This window comes from Polyodon spathula, chromosome 1, assembly GCF_017654505.1.
Source record: "Polyodon spathula isolate WHYD16114869_AA chromosome 1, ASM1765450v1, whole genome shotgun sequence".
NCBI classification, from domain to species: domain Eukaryota; kingdom Metazoa; phylum Chordata; class Actinopteri; order Acipenseriformes; family Polyodontidae; genus Polyodon; species Polyodon spathula.
The window spans coordinates 27,243,206-27,264,616 of record NC_054534.1 but is presented as its reverse complement, the minus strand read 5'-3'; the positions used below and the strand labels follow the sequence as shown (position 1 = coordinate 27,264,616).

At 39.2% G+C, this 21,411-nt stretch overlaps 1 protein-coding gene across 6 annotated transcripts in view; it reads right to left on the bottom strand.

Moving 5' to 3' along the window:
* Positions 1-17,032: 17,032 nt before the first annotated feature.
* Positions 17,033-21,411, bottom strand: part of LOC121316650 (pro-neuregulin-1, membrane-bound isoform-like) — an 85,818-nt gene continuing 81,439 nt past the window's right edge. For all 6 annotated transcript variants that reach the window (XM_041251723.1, XM_041251716.1, XM_041251693.1 and 3 more), the window contains one exon: positions 17,033-19,729. In XM_041251723.1, coding sequence (XP_041107657.1) covers positions 19,072-19,729 — 658 coding nt within the window. In that variant the 3' untranslated portion in view covers positions 17,033-19,071. The remainder of the gene's footprint in view (positions 19,730-21,411) is intronic.

Here is a 21,411-nt window from a genome sequence, read left to right as displayed (position 1 = left end):
CCAATAATTTTGTCACAGCCTGTCTTCTACCCGCGGCTAGGGTTACCCTATATAGTAATTGTTCCTTGATACTGAAGTGTGGATATATTAGCACCCCAGTGCCATCAACATATTTTGCTTCAATAGACCGGACCTGTCCCCAAGCATGCACTAGTAACAGGTCGTTATGTTGGCCCCACACTATGTCCGCGCTTGAGTACCACATGTCTGGTATATTGAGAGGGGCTGAAGTAGCATCTGCCCTAGATGGTCCAATAACCTCACCCTCTCAGTCACACTGTGTTTTCCGACTCCTTTTGACTGGCGTTTGTTACCATTCGAGTGCTCTTAGTGATGTTCGCTCCCATTTTGCAGTGCTTCTCTCTTTATTTGTTTTTCTAGGGTGGAAAATAGGAGAAAACGTTTTGGCTTGAAAAGGAAACACAGCACCAATTTGTTACTTTTTTTTCCTGCCACGTTTATGTGTGCGGTTGAGACTGCCATTAATTTAACTAATTCTCTATAATTTAGCCAGTCTCAACCCAGAATTATTGGGTGTGGTAGCCTTTCCGGTCCTACCGATAAATATACCTTTAGGGTGGGGTATGTTGCCATATCTGCATGGACGCAGGAGATCGCCACCTGGCCTTGTGGTTGCCACAACACACCGTCCAAGGGAGTTGCTTTAATCAAGGTCAGCTCACATCCGGTGTCCACTAATGCATGGGCTGTCATCTTGCCTAAAACTGCATTAACAATACAAGGCCCCTCCCGACCATTTTCCCTGTGCTTACCCGCTCCAGGTGTCCAATTGCATGCTGCCACATCACACGCCATTGCCGATGAACATGACCTGGCCTGGTGCCCCTGTTGTTTGCATCTAGAAAACAGAGAAGGAGGGAACATTGTTTAAACATGTGTCTTGTTGCTGGTATGGCAACGAGGCCAGGGTAGTAGCTTTACCCCTGCTGGGGGCCAACCTTGACCTCCATGAAGAGGAGGCAAAGTTGCCCATTGGGGCCAGAGATTTAGGTCTGGATTCCAGTGTTGAGGGTGGTGGTGGTGGTGGTGGAGGAGAGAGAGGAGGGGCTTGGCTGCTCCGAAGGGTGGGCACCGACAGTATCCCTGTCCGGGCGGAGACCAGGGAGTTGGCGAAGCGTGGCAGGCATCCTTGGGCGAAGCGAGGCAGGCATCCTTGGGCGAAGCGAGACAGGCATCCTTGGGCGAAGCGAGACAGGCATCCTTGGGCGAAGCGAGACAGGCATCCTTGGGCGAAGCGAGGCAGGGAGTCAGGACAAGCTGGGGTGTGGGTGTTGGCCCTCTTTTCGGCCACTGCAGCCGGGAGGTTCTTCCCCGTGCTTCCCTTAGCAGCCGATGCAAGGGCTGCTGAGGACAGCCAGCATCTAGTCCTGGTCCTTCTGGTGCAGGGAGAGGCAGCTCCTGCTCCTCTCCCCTTGATGGAGGTGGAGGTAGAGGCTCTCCTCACCCTCTGCTGGTGGACAGGGACCCAGCAGGCATTCACCCTCTGCTGGTGGAGAGGCAGAGGCAGCTCCTGCTGCTCTGCTCCTGCCAATGGAGGTGGGAGCGGCGTGTAGTCTTCTGGCAGTGGAGGTGGGAGCGGCATGTAGTCTCCCCTTGTTACTGGGGACTGGTGCGGCTCTCCCTCACTTGCAGGGGACTGGTGCGGCTCTTCCTCCCTTGCAGGAGACTGGTGCGGCTCTGGAGACAGCGGTGGGACCTCTGCCTTTGGCACTGGAGATGGCAGCAACGGCTCCTCTCCCTCTGGCACTGGCGATGGCTCCTCTCCCTCAGGAGGCAACACCAGCAGGCATTCTTCCCCTGCTGGTGAAGACTTGGGCTGTGGACACTCTTTGATCCTCTTCCCCTTTCCCCTTCTCTGCCTCCTCCTCACCTTCCTCTCCTGCACAAGTTCCTCCTCTCCCTCTTGGTATGGGCAGCGGAAGGGACAGTTGGCAAACAAATGGTCCTGGTCGCAATAGAGGCACCCCGGCAAGGGCTTGTTACATTGCTGGGGATGTCTGGCCCTTAGGTGGCACTGCTCCTCCCTGTCCCTCACCTCTTTATCCTCCTTCCATCCCATTTTTTGTAGTGGTTGTGTTTTTTTTTTTTTTTTTTTCACACACACACAACACCTCTCCTGGTCTGACGCTTGGAGGCGCTGTTAAATCCCACACAGGACACCACGTGTCACAAAGACGGTCAAAGTGGGTGGTGTCAGAACCAGGAAAAGGAATGAATGACAGAGAGGTGTGGTTTGGTGGAGCTGAGCGAATGTTTCACTCAGCATTTAATAAACAGAACAGAAAATAAAAAGGTTGTACAAACAAACACAAACACAGGACACAGCACACGTCGCCAAAACAAAAAGACAAACAAAACGGACTAGACAGACAAACACGGTGAGCAGATACTTTACGTTGTTATTATTATTATTATTATTATTATTATACTTATTATTTCCTCCGTCTCCAATCCTGTTCTCCACTCACCGAACACCCAACCGCCAGTATGTGAAAACATGCATCTATATATACTGTTATGCTGGGATTCAATTACTAATTAATTATTCACTTGAATCCCAGCACGTGAATTAATAAAGTGCAATTCCCCGTGCTCACATATTACTACATTTTACTTGCACGTGAAGTGCTGTGCAATCCTCGTGCCTAAATACACATATACATTTTAAACACTTGTGTTACACAGACCCGTTTATATCCTGTGTACCAATGTCTATACACCAACATTTAAACACACCACACAACACATAACAGATAATATACACAGGGGCGGGCACTTTGTCACAGTGCTCAAGAGAAAAGCCAGGGAATAAATTGATTTATTACTGTAATATCTGTGACAGTGTGAAACCCTAATCAGCACCTTCCTCTTGGTGCAACACCAGCACTTGAATCCTTTTTATGTGTTATTAGAAAACTACCTAACACAGCAGAAACAAGTTGTTTTGTGTATTTCCCATGGCACCCAAATGGACTCATTGGACTTTACTTGAACATGCAGTATGTGCCGCGCTGTCAGCAACCTGATTACTACCGGTGCCTGGAGCTAACTGGTTTAATATCTTTTCCTAAAAATAGCTCACCTGTCTAGTCTGAGGCCCTCAGTAAATAGGTCATGTGCTATAATCAGCAAGTGTGTGTCCTTGTACTGCGCTTTAACTTTGCGTTTGTTAGTTCCAGTTTTACAATACCCTGATCTAACCAGCCAATGGTCAGTGAAATGTGTCCTTGTGGGTAAATGATTGGCTTTGCATTGTATTGTTCAAGAGGGCACAGGGATTGGATGATTCAGTAACATCATCCCATTAGATTTTTACGTCTTGGATTTCACATTCCTTCCTTGTAAAGGAATGTGAAGGCTCAATCGTCTGATAGTGGAACTTGACTTGTCCTTTCATTTTGGGACATAACTAATGTTCCTGTCCTATTGATTACTTTAAAATACTTTAAAATGTCTTTACCTCTCATTAGTAAATAACAGCATTCCCCTTTATTGTTTTTCTGTTTATCGCTTTGTTTTCTAGACTTATTTTTCACTTTATTTCCAGTGTAGCCCATTTACCCTGCCTCAATGCTCTGTTTGAAGAAAGTGCTTGGTTTTCCCTCACTGTGCACTTCCTGTGTTACAGTTATTAGGACCCTACCTACCTGAACACACACAAGTTGCAATAGGCTGCAAAGAACATGAATGCAAGGCTCAGGTGGGGTTAGCAAAATAAAGTACTTATAAATGCTGTATGTGTTGGAGCAGTAAGAACTATTTAATGTTCTGTTAACGGTTAATAGAAATCGTATTCTACAGAAACATTTTGCTTTAATGAGAAGTGTTATCTATGTTTAACATCCGTACGCATGCTTCATTTTTATCGAAAATCCCGTCCAGATGATATTAGTCTACAAGCATGCACTGAAGGTTCAGGGACAGCACTCCTCCTGTGAATGTACAAGCTCCTGGGTAACCAAGATTCTGAAGACATATTGGAAGCTAAAGGAAGAGCTCTGATTGGCTTCCTGATGAACACTCCCTTGTGAGCAAGAATAATGAATAATCAGAGGACAGGAAGAGTTTTACTAAAAAAAGATGCATAATAAAAAAAATGCACTCAGCAGAATTAAATAAGAGAAGTGAGGCTGAGCAGTGCACTTCTGTCAGTGTTCAAAATAAAGTTACTGATAGGTATTTGGATACTTGAATTGCCATACACTAGATTCATTACAGACCCAGTTATTATTATTTTGTTCTACTTTCTAGATTAACAAAAAAAAAATAAAAATGCATTTACAAAAGAAAAAAAAGTTATGTAAGTTTTTTTTTTTGTCCACAACTAAGAACAGGCAGCACCCATTTATCTGCCTCTCATTGATCCTTCACTATCATTAAGCCATCAGTCAGCACTGTAACAGAATGATTCTGCTATAAAATACTACATAGAACCACCACATGTGTTTTCAGTGCAGTGGTGCAGCGATATGCCCAGCGACCAGAGGTCCAGACCAGAAGGCCAGGTGGCTGGGAGCCTGAGCCACAGGAACCGATCCACAGGCACTGGGGTTCTGTACAGGGGTGGTGGTCTCCTCGCCTCCTCCTTTCCCCCTGGTTCTTGGTCTTCGAAGAGTCAAGCTAGGGTGCTCCTTGCACCAGCAGTGTTGATGAATAGAAGAAAATGAACAACAGTAAACAACCGTGGGAGGATGTAGCTCTAAACACAGTGGGGATAATATCCCAAACTCCATTACATCACTCTACTTTGAACCATTGAGTCAGCATCACGAGAGCACCGCGAAGGGCGACTCTTAATATAAAAAGTGATGAATAAAACAAATGATTGAATTCATACAATCAGTTTAGTATTATTTTTACAATATGCAGCTGACACACACTACAGAGGGCTCAGTCACACAGGGACATGTGACGGTAATCATGAGCAGTGGGAATAAGATAGGCAGGTTTGACTTCAATCTCTTGCTTTGGCAACTGAGTTACTTAGTAGCAATCAAGAACAACATGCCGGCAAACAACATACACACTGGAATAAAAACATATATCACTGGGCTAGTTGTATTTCAACTCCAGGCCTTCACCAAGAATTGCCTGGCGACAAGGAGATTGTTTATTTTGTGGTATTTTTTAAACTTTTTAAACTATATTACTGCATATAAGTAATATACTCCCTGAGCTAGAATGCAACAGCTAATTTATGGTGAGAACCTGTCTGGAGTAATTCAGGCTGACCTAGAATCAAATCGGCAAGGCAGCTATTCCCATTGCAGGTGCACAGATATGTGTAGCAATATAGTTAATTGCCTTTGCTCCGTTTTACAGCTGGTGCACAGAGGCTCAAGGAGATTGAGAGACTGGTCAAGTTTACACAAGCTATTTTGTCAATTTAAATGTAACTTCAGTTAAGTTTTTTTATTTAACAAAATAGGCACCACTGTTTTTGTCCCAGCACTGTTTTAGCAGACATTTACTCAACGTAAATGAGTCAGGGAAACATATTGTACATAAAGAAACCATGTTAATTACAACCCAATGTATTAGACAAACATGTAGACAAACACACATACTTCTCAATAATTGCTTCATACATTTAACAATGGTGTACTAAAAAAAATGTCACATCAGTTTCTGAAAAGGTTTTGCTAAGAAACCTGCAGGAAGGACTGAAAATGTAAGCATACACATTTCATATTGACGGAATGTCTGAAGAAATGTTGAAGAATGTGTTTTAAAATGGTGTTTTTTCCTTTCTAAATGCAGCTACTGTGGTAGTTGACCTAAAGCATTAACAGCATATTTTTTTTAAGAATGTTCCATTGTTTCCAGAGGGCAGGAAAAAGGCTAAGTGGATACAGAAATATTTATGTTATATTTTATGTATACTTTAAATGTTATAACAATTGATTGAAATGCCATTAATATAAACTGAATTGCATGCTGTAACTGAAGGTAAAGCAGTGCCTAAATAGATATATCTATTTCTGAGAATACCACAATATAATTGCACTGTAAATTATAATTTAATATAAATAAATGTGCTTTTTTTACAAGGAGGTTTGAGGTGTGTTATTTTCAAGCCATCGGTTTCAAGCCTAGTTTTAACAATACATGACACAATGTAAGCCCTAATGTTCATGCTTTATGTGACCGCATTTTAGAAGTAATTCTGTCACAGAAGCAATGGGACTGGCACTATTCTGGGCACAAAATATGCATTTGGCACTGAATAATGCAAGTAGCGTACAATATTCTCTGTGGTAATGATGAAGTCTGACTGGGCTATGTTACATAACTCAATAGTAATACTTGGAATGAAGATGTACTATGTTATCAAGTTTTCACCCTCCCTCCTGCAGCCGTCTAAAAAAATGTAAATACAAAAGCATGAAGTCATTCTGCTCAAGGAAAATACAAATACGAGTATATAATTTTTTTTTCCATGAAAATACTTAAATACTTCCATACTTAAAAGTGTGAAATTGAGTTTCTCTCACATACAGCGGGGTCTGACAGTCATTGACTCGCTTATGACTTCTCGGGTTCTCAGAATAATGACACATGGGGCCCATAGTTTCAGGCCAGCAAGGCCTCGCACTTTTCTGCCCAGTTCATGGACAGAATGTTTGCCAGGAGCTACAGATTGAACGCTAAATACTAGCCAAAAGGTACAATTTAATGATCTAAACGCTAGTGGTTTCATAACTTCTGTTTTGATGGACTGATGGTATATATCTCTCTATATTGTTTATTTTCCTTAATAACAGCCTTGAAGGCTTTAATGCATACAACATGATTTAAAACTTTGTGAACAGGGATCCTAGATGCTGACACACGGTACCTATTTTGGCTTGATTTTAATGCATTGTTAATGTGCTGTTATGCAGGTGGAGGTGTAAAAGTTGTCAGGATATTGACAAAAGCATTATAACATGTACCCAGCCAGCTTAATTAGCACACCTTGAATTTTTCTATTGTGCACCTGCTTACTCCTGGGTGGAATGAAGCAAATGTAAATAGAGAGCACTTCAAGCCTGCACCTTTATCAAGCTGTCCTGGGCTGCCAATTTTGCCAAATTATGTGGTGGGTTTATGGGGTGAACTATTGTGTCCCTGGAGCCTACAGACTTAGATGACCAAAAACCTTTACCTGTTTTACCGGGAACTTGTGCCAGTGTAACAGAGCAGAAGCTGGACATGAACTGGCAACCAGTTCATATACCATACCACATTATGCACTATGAAAATCTGTAATGGCAGTGCAGCACACAACACTGCCAGTTACACCAGACTCAAAACCACATGTACACAGTTGAGAAGCTTGGAAATTAGCGTGCTGCGTGTAATAACATTGTATTTGATCATCCCCACATACCTGCCTGTTTAAGTCAAGGAGAATTTACCCTTCCTGACAAAAATAGATTTTATGAATTACTTCAGCGGTGCCTGGGGGCATAAACTACTTGTTTTTTCCAGCATGATGTATCGCCTTGTGCTTTCAATGAAGACTGGTGTAAAAGCAGTTTTTACACCATTCGGTTGTCATCAGTTATTGGCAGCTACGGTTTCTTGTCATCATGCTACACTACTTTCCAGGCACCCAGTAAGCTCAGGACTCCTGTAGGACTACCATTTGTCCTCCAGAGGTTAGCAGTTGGCGAATCTGCTCTCAAGATCCTGGATGTAAGGACCTTCTTCTGAGCTGTTCTTAGGAACTGATGTGTTGAGGGATGTTACATAATATATATATTATATATATATATATATATATATATATATATATATATATATAGATCACAGTTTTTTTGAAGTTTTAATTTTCAAAGTATGCCAGGTTGCTTCATACAAAACAATGCAGTAACAGACTGGAATCCAGATCTGCTCGTCAGTAACTGTGACACTGGAATGTGCAGTATAATTCTCGTTCTGTTCCCATGCTCTTGTAAGCAATCTCTAAGTGATAAAGGATGCTGACACTTTCTTTCTCTAGTTTGATATTTAGATAGTGATTCATTGTATTAGCACTCGTCACTGTATGAAATTATGCTTCCAAAAAAATAAAAAATATCACTCTTACTTCTGTGTGTGTGTGTGTGTGTGTGTGTGTGTGTGTGTGTGTGTGTGTGTATTTACCACTGAAGTATTCAGGTAGCCATAACTGTTTTGTTTATACCTGTCAGGATATAACCGTACTGTGCCTTTCCTGGAATGCACAGCGGTAGTAGGGATTGTTGAGCAAAGAAATAAATACGATGAATGTAAGTAAGCTCCTGTGTGTCTGAGTCTGTATGTGCACCTGAAGATTATTATACAAGTCTGCATAGTTCATAGTACTTTACTGCACTGTGTACACACACTACTTTTTGTTTAGTGTTTTTTCAGGAGTTGCAGTGTGAAGATGAACACATGCAGGTCTAGCTCTCACTACTGTTATAGAATAGTCTTTGGTGGGAGTTGCATCTTGAATTGCCAAAGGACTTACAGTATGGTGCCGCTGTTCTTATAACAGGTTTTAAAAAGTACCACATAGAGAAAACAATGCTGTGTGTGAGTGATTAATTAATGCTAACACTGCATAAAATACAACTGATATGCATCACAATTGTTACTAGTGATACATATCAATTTGTTACTTGGCACTTTCTAAGGCTATATAATTTAGTTCCCTAAAGCAACGTGCTCTAAAACATAATTAGTGCAACCTTATCAGAGAGGGAAAAAATCATTAAAAAATAACTTAGACATTTAATGATGGATCTTGTAAATCAAAACTGCATCCAGTACCCAAAGATGCAATTATAATCTATGGTAATTCCTATAGTAATTTGCTGTGGGTAATGCTCTGTATGTAACTGCTGGCAGCTCCCTATATATATATATATATATATATATATATATATATATATATATATCTATATATATATATATATCATATACTCTGAGTATAGTCACTACAAAAAACCAAAAAAAGTAATGGCAACATGGATATGTCAAGTTACAGCATCTGGACAACAATTCCAGCTAGTAACCCAGTAACAGCGGGAGATCAATCGCCTTCCGAGAACAACGACTGCAGCAAGCCGTAACTGTAAATCAATGAAATCTCATTTAAAATTTCAGTGGCATGAGACATTTTTCTTTTTTGTTTTTGTATTATTGTGCACTGTACCCAAATCTATCTATCTTTCACAAAATTAATAACATTCACACATAGTATCATTGTTCCCTAACCACCAAGACATTCATATTAAAATCATGCGCTATTTTTTATGCTTTCCAGCATACCTGACCTACAGTACCTTATGTACTGTACTATACTGTATATTATCCAACAAACTGAGTTTTATTTCCCAAACTATGTTTGCATATTTCAGGTTTTCATAAACGTAAATTAGTAAATCAAAATCTCAGAAACCTGTTTCATGTTAGATAAAACCTCTGCTCCTTCTTTGCACATTTAGCATTCATAATTAATATCTAATATCCATATCTATTAAACATTCGATAGTCCTGAATTAAGATGTACTAAAACAAACTAACTGGCTCGGGTAATCTTACATATTGAAGTAGGATAAATACGTTACCTGTAACTTGTAAAAGTAATTAATACCTATTTACAGTTTCTACCCAGTATGTCATATACGGTATGTATTCAATGTATGGATGATGGTTGTATATTTTTTTTTTTGGGGGGGGGGTGGATGCTAGTACCACCGGATCGCACCGCAGGAGCTGGTCTGACAAAGCCACCCACCCTCTCCCCCATCATGGGGACTGTTTACAAATAAAACGGAGGTGGAGGAAGAGGAAGCCAGCAACAGCCAGGTGAGTTTCATTGAGGTTTCAGTAAGTTTGGGAAGAGCTAGCTATAGGAAAGGCAAGTCCCCCATGATGCCTACCTTAGTCTTTAAAACAGCCCAGATACTTCGGTTATCAATTACAGGTGTGACAGCAAAGCTGTGCCAGTTATTTTTCACACCTGTGTTTCAGTACCACGTGAACACAGTAGGTGGAAAGGTCTTTGCGTTGTTGGCATTTTAATCAGTTCCTTTGCAGCTGCCCCTTGGTTAGATAATTATATATTTATCACATTTCTGACATTCTGAGAAAGGACATACTGAACTTTAATTGTCTTTTCAAAGCAATAACTATGTGCTATTCACCGAGGAATCTGCTTTTAACTGATAGTTGCAGATAAAGTGACATGGCAAACCTAAATTAGGTGAAATCAATCATTTACAGAAAGATACAGGCCGGACAGCAGCTAAATGGGATCTTGGTCCAAATTTGTGAGGAGTCTGTGAGATCTCACACAGTAGGAGTGCTTTGTCATTCCATAACATTTTAAACAAACATTGCTTGAGAAAGGGCAGTCCACAGTGAGATATGTCAAAGTTAATGCATAACAGATCAAACACACTTCTTGAAAGAAACACTTCAGTGCAAATTCCAAGCCTCCCTCAGTCACAAAATCAGTGTCACTGACTGCACAGCATGGAACCCTGTGCAACCACCCATGTGAGCAGCATACTTCATTCGTTTGGCAGAGCCTCCAAGCAGTCATGATTGAACCCACAGGCCAATGGGATTAGCCTGTTCCCAGGTGGATTGTGATGTTTCAATGAGAAACAATCAGTGGAATGTAATTGCGTAACTATGGCTTCGGTTCAGGGAACATGTCTGGGCAGGTATGGGAACCTTTGTTCTGAAAAAAAAAAATAAAAGTCACAATTGGGATGTGTGATAATCCCATGAGCCTACAGTATTTCCTAAGCCAAGTGTAATATTCCTTCTATTGTAGTAAAGTTTGCTTTTCTTATAGAGCACAGACATTATTGACAAAGCATTTCTAAACATAAGAATATCATTGTCCTCATAGTGACCCATGCAATTGAATGGACATGTAGCGCCCCCCCCCCCCATAATCCAAGGATAACCCCCTCAGCTATCACTATAATTAAATAGACTATTTTAAATGACCAATTAAGTAGACTTAACGACTACGCCAATTTGGAGCTAATATAAATCCAAATAAATAACATTTTCTTTAAAAATCAAGATAGCTCAGTGTGTAAAGTGAGGACAACAAGGTATAAAAACAACAAGTATTTTATTTAGACAAAATGTTACAGCTTTTACCTATAGCAGCAGATTTGATAGCAGCAACTTTAACTATAACAGCAGGTTTTTAACCAAGAATGATCTCATCAGACCCTAAGCATTAGAATACTTTAAGCTAGATAACGTCACACCAACACTTCTAAGTAAGAAAAAGATAATGATTTTCACCGCACGATTCCAAAAGTAAAATCTTAAACACTTTTAAATAACACCCTTCAAAATGAGTAGTGATTTCCACAAGCACCATTTCAAACAGTAAAATATCAAACACTTAAATAACACACTTGAAAAACTAGTAGTAGACAGTGATTTTCATATAAAAAGAACGACAGAAAGCTTCATGCAACCTAAAAATGCCTAATGCTTAAACACTCAAATAGCTGCTATTTTAGTTTATGCACAGGTTGATAAAAGTGCAAAGGTGCAATCAAGAGTTAACAGACCGCTTATAAATATATATTGTAAACACATACACATTTACAGTTGGAATAATCAGGACAATGATGCTTCTCTAAGAATCTAAAACAGCCACTAACACAGGAAAGGAATTAGTATACAGTGCTGAAATATTACACCTAAATTCAAAAGATCGTAATTACAAACTCTGGATACATTCTCTTTTGTATTCAAACCCGTACAATTGCTATCGAAGTCTGAGAGCATGAGGGATACTTCACTGAAACCACTCCAATATAGAGAGGACCAAACTATTCCCTATGAATAGTAGTAGTTTACCATTAACTTCTAGCGCTTCAGCCAATTCACAATGCATCAGTATTACACTTCAAAATGTAGAATCCTTACCAAACAGTAGCTCCCCAGCCTGTGCTCTCAGCTCACAAATCTCTCAAACCCAGTAGCTCCCTGTTTGATTAACCCCATCTGTTTTTGTACAGCTGGCCCCATTATGAATTAGCACTGCAGTTACTATGGAGACCATAAGTTTCCCTGGGGTTTATAGGGACAGCGCAACATTAAGAAATGATAAAAATCACACAGTAAAACTCAATCTAATTACATGCAAAAAATAAACAATGCATCGATTGCACATCCGTTACAGACACAATAAGAAGAAATAATACTTTAGGTTCCCTTCCCTTCTCTATCCACTCTCCTGTTCCAGATGCAGGACCAGTTTGTTTTCCTTACGTCATCCGTAACAACTCTCCCTTGGAAATTAAAAATGTGTCCACACATTTGCTCAACCAGAACAAAGTGATATCTCCATCCTTACTGGTATCCTTGCAGCAAAGAGCGCGTAGAAGAAAATCTCAGTTCCAGTATCTCAAGAAAGTGCTTAGATACTTAAATACTTACAACAGGCCATACTTTTAGATTTACAGTTCTGCATAGCAAAAATTAAAAGACATCAGCCCTATATCGGAGGGGCTTAATTCCTCTGGTAGACCTTGAAGGCCTAACATTGCTTAATCTGGATTCCGGTTATATAGTGGCTTCATCACTGGCTGCTGGTCCGATTGAAACAATTGGAGTAGGAGGGGTAGCAACAGTCCTGAGCTTTCTTATCAAAGTGGTGCTTCTGTGCACTAGCAGCTTGTTTTGACAGTTCCCCAGCATTCCCATAAGCATAACACATTGTTTATGATGCTGCTGTATCCACCCATCCACAATCTGTCCCTCCCCAGGGTCAGATCAATAGGTAAACGAGCATATCTTTCATACATCAAGTAAAAAGGAGCAAAACCCGTGGAAGCATTAACAGTGTTATTGTAAGCATGTACCATTTCCAAAACAAAGTCAGACCACCTGTACCTTTTCTCCCTCCCCAATGTGGCCAACATGTTCAACAAGGTACGATTAAAACACTCACATTGTCCATTACCAGCAGGATGATACTGTGTAATATGTGATTTCTTTATGCCATACAGAGCACAGAGCTTCCTCATAACCTACGATTCAAAGTTCAGACCTTGATCAGAATGAAATTGCAAGGTGCAGCCATAATGTAATATAAAGTTTTGTCACAGGGCCCTAGACATTCCACCTGCAGTCTGATTTCTAGTAGGTACTGTAATTGCATATCTAGTAAAATGATCAGCGATCAGTAATATATGTTCATGGCCAGTAGTTACTTTTTCTAAAGTAAGGAAGTCCATAGAAACTAATTGTAGTGCTGCAGATGTAGTGATAGGCACTAATGGGGCATGCTCTTGGGGAGTCTTCCGGGTACAACACTGCTGACACTGCGCACACCACTGCTGAATATCAGCCCGCATATTAGTCCAGTAAAAACATGTCCTCACTAACCCCTATGTCTTCTCAGCCCCAGAATGACCAGCATGATCATGTAGTTGTTCCAGTACAAAGGTCTTACTGTTGGCAGGTACCACCACTTGCTGTACTACTTCAAGGGTTCATGGGTCCTTATACTCTCGACATAGTAATCCACTCCTTTGTGCAACTTCCTCCATTGCTTCAATAACTGATGACCCTCCAAAGACTGATCATTTCTCTCTTGCCAGTTAGGGAACCTTCTTTTTACTTTCAATTGCAACACTGCAGTCACCCCTGGGTCCTCTTGCTGTGCCTGCTTCCATCCACCGTCTGGGAAGACTTCAAGTATTGCTTCTCCCTGGGCCATCTTCATTGAAGCAACCCCCAGCTCCACTGCTGGAAGTGCTTGTAAACAGGCTTGAACCACCTGTTGGGGAATACAGACCTGCGCTGGTGCAACTGCAAGATCTTCTTCAGTGTCGATGTAATCTTGCACCTGAGGCCATCTAGGCAGCTTGTCCACATTGTCGTTTGTCTTCCCAGCTCGGTATTTAATCTCAAATTGATAGTTGGACAGTTGAGCAACCCGCCGCTGCTCCAATGCTCCCAACCTGGCCGTATTCAAATGTGCAAGAGGGTTATTATCAGTGTATACGACAAAGGGTGAGACAGCCAAATACTCTTTAAACTTTTCTGTAATGGCCCATTTTAGAGCCAAAAACTCAAGCTTAAATGAGCTGTAGTTCGCATCATTACGTTCCTCAGGGAGTAAACTTCAACTGGCATATGCTATTACCCTCTCTTTACCTTCTTGTACCTGGGATAAAACAGCTCCCACTCCAACTTTACTGGCATCTGTATAAAGAACAAATGGTGCCCATAATCACCATAAACCAAAATAACAGGAGCCAAGGGAAGGATTTGATCACCCTATACCAGGCTGAGATAACTCACTGCTGGATTTTTATTACAGCTCTTGGGAATTACCTCGGATTGCATGAACCACCTTCAGTGGTTCTACGATCCCCCACGATCACTCCTGAACATAAGTGACTGCTGTAATCCAGGTGGATTCTGTCATGCTTTAATCAAATCAGTGGCAGTGTTTTCATATCTTTAAAAATAATTTAGACTGTCTTGAAACACTGTGTTCCAGTGTGTAACTCATGTCTGATGTAACGCTAACGCTTGATGACTGCCTAAAGTTGGACTTTGAGTTGCATATGCAGTACATTCCATAAAAGCAAAAGTTTAACAATGTAATCATCCCAATAATTACCTTTGTTTGTATAAATGGCAGCTGGATTTATGGTCGTATCAGACTGGTAACAGATTGCATCTATAAACTAGGCTGCGTGTCAGTTTAAAGAAGGGATTTATTTGTTTAAATGCAATACCCAGTACAATGCCAGCTGTACATTTAACATATCTAATGTATTTAAGCATTCACTAGTTTGTTCAGGCAGGGGCTCGATCCTCAGTTGCTACCTTCTATGTTGTTAAGGACGTTGCAGCAATTCCTTACACCAGTGGTTCCCAAGCAAAAATGTTATTGCTAACTTGAAATCTGCAACTGTTTAAGAGCTGAAAAAATTAAAAAGGTCTAATTAAGCAAATTATCAGTTCCATTAAGGGTCTAGTTAAGTAATTGAGAGTTCAGTTGGAATGAAAACCAGCAGACACAGGGGGTCCCCAGGACCATGGTTGGGATGCACTGCCTTACACCATGTATATGTACTGACTCAAAAAAGATAAATCATTTTTTTATTTTGTTTCAAGTTTGATGAGGATTTTATTCTTCCACATACAGTATACTCGTTTCACGGATTCTCTTGATTTTCCAGTTTGATAATTTGCTATGAAAATTATTTTTTTTAAGAAAACCTCTGCAAAATGGTCGGTCGGAAACTGATGTTGGGTGCCTACTGTTAAAGGGATTGTAGATAACAAATGAATTAATTAAATATCCCTCTCCACGAACACCCTTTAGCCATATACTGTAGTTCTCAAATGTGCAGTTTTGAAAGAAACACATGTTTTAGCAAACATGTATTTTCATTTTAAAACATGATATCTGTTACTACGTGAAGTAAATGACGTTTCAATTTTCTCTGCCTTTTGCCACAGGAATCAATCTTTCCATTTAAACTCCCTGGATCAGTTCACCTCAGTAGTATCTTCTTGGTCATATGATGATACTGGCTGAAAGCATGTCAAGTCATTAGGGGAAGCAGCTGATTGGTTAATGACAGGAAATAATCCATTTTAAGGGTGGGGATGCACAACGCAAGTGCAACACAATCTGAAAACATTGATAAAGAGAGGTACTAGATAGAATCAGGTATCATGGTCTATAATATAAACACATTTACAACAGTGTTCTTTCCAAACTGGACATTTGAGACACGCGTTAGATAACGAATGGAAGTGCACGGCAGGTAAGTTATATTATTATTTTGTCTGCAACAATCACTTTAATACTTTGACTTTCTTGTTTTTCAGAAATTCCTGGTGATGTCATTGTGTTGCTGAAAGGTAAAGGTTTGTCTTGAAAACATCCTGATGATGGAACCCCTATGATTTAAATGAATTTTGCGCATTGTCACTTGTTACTTGGAGCTTCAACACATAAACCAACTTTGAACCTTACATCAGATTTGTATACCACACCTTTAACTTTTTTGATTAATGGATTAATTATTAAGAAAAAACAAAAACTGTGTGAGTGGTACAAGTATATCAAGGAGAATACAATGCCTAGCTTGAATAGAACAATGACATTATCCCAGGTGAACAGATGTGAATATGAAGCAAAAAAGACAGCATGGTCATTTTATACCTCTGTCTTAAAAGCAAAGGAAAAAGACTAACAAACAACGATTTCTGGTGACATAATACAATTTAATAAACAAGAAAAGGGTACGAAATGTAAGTTCTTTAAAAAAAAAAAAAAAAAAACAATAAATAAATAATAATGTATTGCTGAGTTTCCCAAGTTACAGTTTCTGGTTGCAACATTTTCTATAGTTTTCCAAAGATACATTCTTTATTCTCAACAATAAATTATATTTAAAAAAACAAACAAAAAAAACATAGTATAACAAAAAACAAAAATAACTTTTTTTTTTTTATGAATACAGTATACATTCATACAACATAACAAAACATCTTAAATAAATGACAAGTAAATACACATAATGTATCAGAGTGCCATTTTTAACAGTACACAACTTCTAAAGACTAGCCAATGAGAAAAAATAGTATTTGTATGCATGATGATGCAACACAGGTTCCATATATATTTTACGAAACAACACAATGGTGTTTGGTTCAGACCTGACTGATTTTAAATCTTGCATCTCAGTTCTTATATAAGTTCAACACTGAACCAGACATCAGCTTGGTGGGAACAGTTCAGTTTTATCTTGCCTGACCTTGTATAGGGTTTCTGAGTATTAGGGCTTTGCTAATAATGGGTTTACAACAGATTTGCATGCATAGACTGCCAGGGATTGAACTGTGTAAATAATGCAGATTACGGGAATCAGACAGATTTCAAGAGTTCAAGTTAATATATATATATATATATCATATATATATATAATATATATATATATATATATATATAATGTATGTGTGTGTGTGTGTGTGTGTGTGATGTTACAGTGTGTTGCTTTCAAAACAAGGTGAGTTTTATTATATTATTTTTATAGATTTTACTATTTTTATTATTCTCTACTGCACAGTGACTTGACTATATTGTCAGGCACAGACTAACTGTAATGTATTGCATTGTTTGACATCAGAAATGGATTTGGATGTTATAAAGAGATAGTTACAATAAAAGGCAGCAAAATGTATATTTCCACTGTCAAAACCGGAGAGCTGACCAGCAAAAAAAGACAGTGTCATTGCTAAAGGAGTGGCATTATTAATAGCTAGCAGAACTATCTGCAGGGCCAGTGACTTATTATGCGACCCATAGCATCAGATATGTAGCTGTGAATTGGTGAGACTTAAACCACTGATATAATGTGAAAGACATTGATCAATAGCAATTGGGGTTTATGGTCAAGTCTTATCAAGGTAAATTAAGAAGAGCCTAATGACATTGTGGGAAATGATTCAATAATATATATATATATATATATATATACACACACACACACACACACACACACACACACCAGTTTTCTGAGATTCGATAACTGGTGGGGGACACTGTGGAATGGAAACATCGTTTCAGACTGGCTTGCCGTGGGAATTAGTGGCTGAAAAGCAACAAAGGTGCAATAGTTCTGTCATTATGTAATAATTGTCACTTACAGAAGGTCCTTGTTTTGTAATTCATCCAATCCCTCACATGCACATTAACTACATATGTGCACCGCATGCTAGTTGTAGGTCTGGTCAATGCAATGTGCGTGCATGTTATAGTAATCTGGTTTACCAAAGCAAGTTTAACGGCCTTTGTTACAGTCATTCACTCAGCAGTACAGAGTTCCATTAAGGCTTTGGTATTGAACCATGGGCACCATTTTTATTCCTATTTACAGCTGCATAATAGGAATACTGGTGCACTACTAACCTTTGTAATCATGCTTGTTTAAAAACAGCAACCCTAAAAATAACAAAACAAGCTATTGCACTTTAACTGACAAAAAAATGACCTATAGCCGTAGATTTTTGGTTCTATGCAATTGCATTATGTCTTGCTGTTGGCCCCTTGTTCTAAAGCAAAGCATCATGGGGTGAGCCTGCTTGTATTCCTATGTGTGCACTACTCTCAGTCTACAGGGTGTCCTGTACTTGTTCAGGGGACAGTGTACATGCCCCAGTGGTATACAGTATGTCATGATAATGGTAAATGGGCAGTTTTTATGTCAAAATAACACTTTTAAAAGTTAAATAAATAAATACATAAATACATAAATAATTAATTAAAATAAGCACTTTGAAAAGATTTCAGGCAAAAGTTCCCACCTATTTAAAGAATGCAAAGGTTTTTGAATTTGGTTGGAGTATGATTCATCAAGGTCCTTTTATGTGTTTAGTTTTTTCAGTCTCAACACATAGCCTGTTATGTGTTATTACATTTGTGGCAGAGCACTCGTCTGCAGAGCAAGAACAGCTATGGTTTTCTTTCTGTACTTCACACAATATCCACTTGAAAGGGAAATCTATTTGAGAATGAAGGACTTTACAGAGTAAGTAAAGCAGTTTAGTTGATGGCCAACTCTAATTAAACAAACTAGAAGAAAGGCTGTTTATGACTATCCTTTGCCAGTGTCAGTTAACATGAGTTTTTTTTATTCAAATCCCCATAATGCATTACTTAGAAAGCATCGGACATATTGGTGACAAACACTAAACAGCAAGCCATTGTAAAGTGTAATAGTTTTGTGGAAATACTGTGGGACACCAATCACTGTACGAAACCTGCTCTTAACATAACAGAACAAAAAGGCACCACTGATATTTTTCTCCACTGAAATACTGTAAAAACTGCTACATATGGCACATTCATTCAAAACTCAAAATGCATTTTACATACATTGATTTAATTTATAAAAGATCTTTTTATTCCACTACTGCTAAAATAAAATAGTTTAAGTAATTATTTTCTTCTTTTTTTCAGAATACTTCATTTATATAAAATAAAGTTTTACTGGTGACTCTATGTATAAGTATTTTTTTTTACACAGCAATTGGATCTTGATTAACTATTACACTGGACAGCCTAGCTTGCAAATCCTCCTGCGTGGACAGCCGATGGGTTGTGTTAGTCCTGCTGCCATCAGCCAACCGGAATGCTGGGGCTGACTCGAGGATTGCTGCCATGGGGTTCTGTATGCTCAAGAAGGGCGTGTCTTCCCCTACTCGCTCGTCTTCAGTCTCGCTCTCGGAGCTGCTGCTCTCTGAGCTTGAGTCGCTGTCGGACTCCAATTTGTGTGGAATGTGGCCATTGGGCTTTGTTCTTTTTGCCCGCCGGCCATTGGCAACTTTCTTTGCAGGCTGTTGTACTGCTGGTTCATACTCCTGGGTGGTCTCATACTCATCATCTTCTACTATCCTCAGTGGGCTAGGAGGAGGGCTGTGGGCCTCAAGGCCATGGTTGTAGTGGGCAGAGTTACGCTGCTGGCTGCTATTGGTATTGTCGTTCCGTTTTTCCCTCACACGTGGAGGTGTAACCAATAGGAGCGGCCTCTCGTCCTCCACCAAGGGGCTGATGGCCATGGAGGGAACAGATGTGGCCAAGCTGGAAAGGGGCGGGGACATCTCTGAAGATGGAGACAAAGGGGACTGCAACTCCACAGGGGACATGCGGTTAGGTGTCGTCATCGCAGACACGTACCTGGCGAACAGAGAGAAGAAAACATGTGAATATGTGGGATACACAGATAAATGGTACTCTCAACCCTTTGACTTTAGAAACTTCTGCAACAAAACGAGGTACCACCAAAAGGTGTTTAGGGATGGAAGTATGCATTGCTATTTGATCCATTTGTAAAGATAACAAGCTCAGATGTGTCTAATTAGGCTAATCTTAAACAGAACAGTGCAAACTGGGAGTCCTTTTTCTATCCCTGTCATTTTCAGAGGTCACAACTGGAACAATCCAACTACTGATGAAGACACTATCTGAATAATGCATAGGATAATGCATCACACTGCTGAAGGCGCTGGACAAAACATTTGGATATGTCGAAAAATTTGAAACGTTGAAAAACAAATGTAACTGTGTAGTATGTGTTCGTTTTATATGGATTTGTGTATGCATAATTTAAAAGCAAGCAGATCAACATTTTAACATTAGTTTTGCCCTTCAACTGCTGTGCCGTTTTTTGTGTTGAGAAAACAGATGGGACTTTGTTTTTCCTTCATCTGAAATGAACGTGGAACCTATGACCCGCTGTCTCGGAGGCAGGTGTGCTACTTGCTGGGCTGTCAGCATTATAAGAAAAAGTATAAGATGGGCAGAGAGAACCACAGAAATACAAACAAACCAGGCGCATTATTTTTACAGCCTCCTTCCTTTGCCTTTGCATTCAGAATCGCCCACCCTCTAGAAAATGTAATGCATCACTTTTAAAGTGATGTTAATAGTAAAAGTAAAAAAATATATATATATATATATATATATATATATATATATATATATATATATATATATATATATATATATATATATATATATAATGTTGAATGCACTGTCAATACATATCATTGTTAATATATTTAAACATTGCATTGAGCATGGTGTTTCATATAGTGAAATAGGTGTCATTTTGTATCTTCTTTTGCCTGTAAATTGTCTGCAAAACCCTCCACCTTAAATTGCAGTTTGCACAAATACATTTCAAGGTGTTTATTAATAATTATTTTGTTTTAAAATATCAGACATTGCAAAAGAGACCTTGTTGAAACATTTGTACACTATGTTTAACGTTATAACCTGCTTGTGCTCCATAGTGTTTGTGTTAACAACCATAAACGCTTCCATTCCACCAGCCCCAAGATGCAATTAACAATATCAACAGAAATTTGAATAACTGTTTAAGTAGATTTCTAAAATAATATAATGCTTTACCAGACCACTTAAAAGTTCAATCTATTTTTTATACATTTTATACTATTTTGATACATTTAATAACATTTTGATAATAGAAAAGTATGGCAGAATCAGAACTACTGTACATTCTCCATTCAAACTACAAACACACTGGAATGTATGTTACTGAAGAAAAATGTCTATGTCAAGCTAAACTAAATAAATCACCTTACCTACTTTCATAAAACCACCCTTTATATTCTAATTTACAGCACACAAGTTTTGAAGGATTGAAGGAAAACAAATATTTTATGTGCAGTTTTCTTTCTTTCTATGGGAGATTAACCAGATTTTTTTTTTTTTAAATATGATTTACTGCCTTTCAAGTGTAAATGTATCATTAAAAAACAAATTAATGTGTATTCTGCTAGTTATGATACCCATAAATATTCAGTTGCTGATTATTTTTTTCTTAATCCCCTTTG